General features: G+C 41.8%; 1 protein-coding gene across 1 annotated transcript; it reads left to right on the forward strand.

The window, feature by feature from the left end:
• The first annotated feature begins 846 nt into the window (after positions 1-846).
• Positions 847-2727, forward strand: LOC100663760 (olfactory receptor 8D1-like). The gene is given in 2 exon segments (XM_010601419.3): positions 847-2056; positions 2059-2727. Coding segments are annotated over 2 exon segments (930 nt in total). The 5' UTR covers positions 847-1795.
• The last annotated feature ends 398 nt before the right edge of the window (positions 2728-3125 follow it).

The following is a 3125-nucleotide window of genomic DNA, read 5'->3' on the forward strand; positions in this document are numbered from 1 at the left end:
TTGGATTTTTTTCTTGAAGATAATGTGTAACTATTGGATGTTTCTAAATAGAAACAGAATAGAATACTGGTAAAACACACATCTATCCAAAATGACTCCCCCTGGAGTCATCAAAAGGGTAGTTTAGCTAGGTTCCTGTGTTTCTTCTGGGTAATACACAGTGTACTCTCTTATTTCTTCAGATCCAGAGCCCAAGGGCACCAAGCTTCCCAAAGTTCAAGGTTTATACCAATCAGCAATGCTCTTCTCAGACAGGCTCAGAGTCACCTTTTCCTGCCACAGTATTGGCTGTTCATTGGAGTTTGGGTCTGCATAAATAAGAGGGTTGTAGTCCACTGCTGAAGCTCTGGTCGCACAGTGATTGAAGCTCGGCTGCTAACCAAAGTGTTGGTAGTTCAAAACCACCAGCTGCTCCTTGGAAACCCTATGGGGTAGTTCTGCTCTGTCCTATAGGGTCACTATGAGTCGGAATTAACTCAACAGCAATGGATTAGATCACTGACAGGGTCAGAGCAAACATTTGTGAGTGTGGTTGAGGTCTGAGAACACTCTTATTGTGAACTTTACAGCTAGAGAGCACTTGGGTTCCAATACAATGTCCTTCATCAGTGATTCCAGTGGCAAACCCTTCTGCCTGCCTCATCCTTGTTTTAATGGAAGGCCAGGAGGCATTATATGAACATCTCTGCTTCTGGAATACTGCTATGCTGTGTTGTTAGAGACTTTTTTTTCTATATATATACAGTGAGAATGAGGTGCCTCACCCCCAAATTTATTCCCAGCATCACTCCAATTAGGAGTAAGAGTGCCATTGTCAGTGCCCTGAAGCCTCTTTCTCTCCTTGTTTGTAGTGAAGTGGAAGTACCTTCTGGCCCAAATTGAATGAAAATAAAAAAATTGAAAGACTGATTAGATTCATCCAGTGAACTTTTCTTCCATTTAACTGCCTAAAAATGCCTGGCAACAATTTTCTCCATAGAAGGGGGCTATGATTTTGCTGCCAAATTCAAGTGATTAGAGTTTCTAAGTAAGTCAGGGAAATGTTTTTTTTTTCTAATTAAAACTCTGGACCACACAACCGATGACTGCCCTGACAGGGAGCACAACAGAGAACCCCTGAGGGAGCAGGAGCACAGTGGGATGCAGACCCTAAATTCTCATAAAAAAACCAGACTTAATGGTCTGACTGAGACTAGAGGAATCCCGGCGGTCATGGTCCCCAAACATTCTGTTGACCCAGGACAGGAACCATTCCCAAAGACAACTCATCAGACATGGAAGGGACTAGACAATGGGTTGGAGAGAGATGCTGATGAAGAGTGAGCTACTTGTATCAGGTGGACACTTGAGACTGTGTTGGCATCTCCTGTCTGGAGGGGAGATAGGAGGGTAGAGAGGGTTAGAAACTGGCAAAATTTTCATGAAAGGAGAGACTGGAAGGAGGGAGGGGGCTGACTCATTAGGGGGAGAGTAAGTGGGAGTATGGAGTAAGGTGTATAGAAGCTTATATGTGACAGACTGACTTGATTTGTAAACGTTCACTGAAAGCTCAATAAAAATTATTAAAAAAAAAAACCCAAAAAACTCTGGACCAATTTGGAGAAGGCTCAGGGTGCTTTAAGGAGATATGGTGGGGAATCATGACCAGAAAGGATGAGTCAAGAAGAACCTATGATTCAGTCTTTCTAATCCTGTCAACCTCTGTTTTGGAAGTCTGACTTTGTTTAGAAGGGGAATTAACATCCATTTTAATGTAATTTTTATTTTTCATTTCCACAGAGCTCCCCGAAGAAGAATGTCTATAAGAAATCTCTCCACAACAATCAAATTTGTCTTAGTGGGCTTAACACAGCAGCCAGAGCTCCAGCTGCCTCTCTTCCTCTTGTTCCTGGGAATCTATGTGGCAACTGTGGTGGGGAACCTAGGATTGATTGTCCTGATTGCAATCAGCCCTCTGCTACACACCCCCATGTACTATTTCATCAGTAGCTTGTCCTTCGTTGATCTCTGCTATTCCTCTGTGATTACCCCCAAAATGTTGGTGAACTTCCTTTTCTAGGGAAGAATAATATGATCCTTTACTCTGAGTGCATGGCACAGCTCTATTTCTTTGTGGTCTTTGTGGTGTCTGAGGGCTACCTCTTGACAGCAATGGCATATGACCGCTATGTTGCAATCTGTAGCCCTCTGCTCTATAATATGATCATGTCCCCTCGGGTCTGCTCATTACTGGTGTTAGTTGTCTTCATTCTAGGATTTCTGTCTGCCTTGGCCCATACAAGTGCCATGATGAAACTGTCCTTCTGTAAATCCCACATCATCAGCCATTACTTCTGTGATGTCCTTCCCCTCCTCAATCTCTCCTGCTCCAATACACACCTCAATGAGCTTCTACTTTTCATCATTGCAGGGTTTAACACCTTAGTGCCCACTCTAGCTGTCTTCATCTCCTATGCCTTTATCTTCTACAGTATCCTTCACATCCGGTCCTCAGAGGGTCGGTCAAAAGCTTTCAGCACTTGCAGCTCTCATCTCATGGCTGTGGGGATCTTCTTTGGGTCTATCACGTTCATGTATTTCAAGCCACCTTCAAGTAACTCCCTGGAACAGGAAAAGGTGTCCTCAGTGTTTTATACCACAGTGATCCCCATGCTGAACCCTTTAATATATAGTCTGAGGAACAAGGATGTAAAGAAAGCATTAAGAAAGGTTTTGGTGGGGAGGTGAATCTTGATTTTGAAGATTTACAGGTGGGAAATATTAATGGTTCCCATAAAAAAGGTGTTCTTTTTCCTTGCTACTCTAATATACATGTGAATTTAGAATATACTGTCCCATCCAAAATTAAATTTAGTTGTCTCAATGAAATGAAAAAATATTTAGTAAAGCAATAAATTACTGTTACTATGCTATTATTATTAGTGTTTTCATATTTTGACAGGAAAAACTGAGGTTTAGATAGTTTTCTGTAATTTACTGTGATGGAAAGAAATAAGAATCCAGAGTTTCTCCAAAATTATTATTCTCTTCCCCATATCCTACCCTTGTTTACTGAATACCTGTTATGTGGAAGGTACTGAGTTGTCCTGCTACAAATGCTAAGAGATACATAACTTGATCCCAGA

The sequence above is a fragment of the Loxodonta africana genome, chromosome 15, assembly GCF_030014295.1.
Source record: "Loxodonta africana isolate mLoxAfr1 chromosome 15, mLoxAfr1.hap2, whole genome shotgun sequence".
Classification (NCBI taxonomy): domain Eukaryota; kingdom Metazoa; phylum Chordata; class Mammalia; order Proboscidea; family Elephantidae; genus Loxodonta; species Loxodonta africana.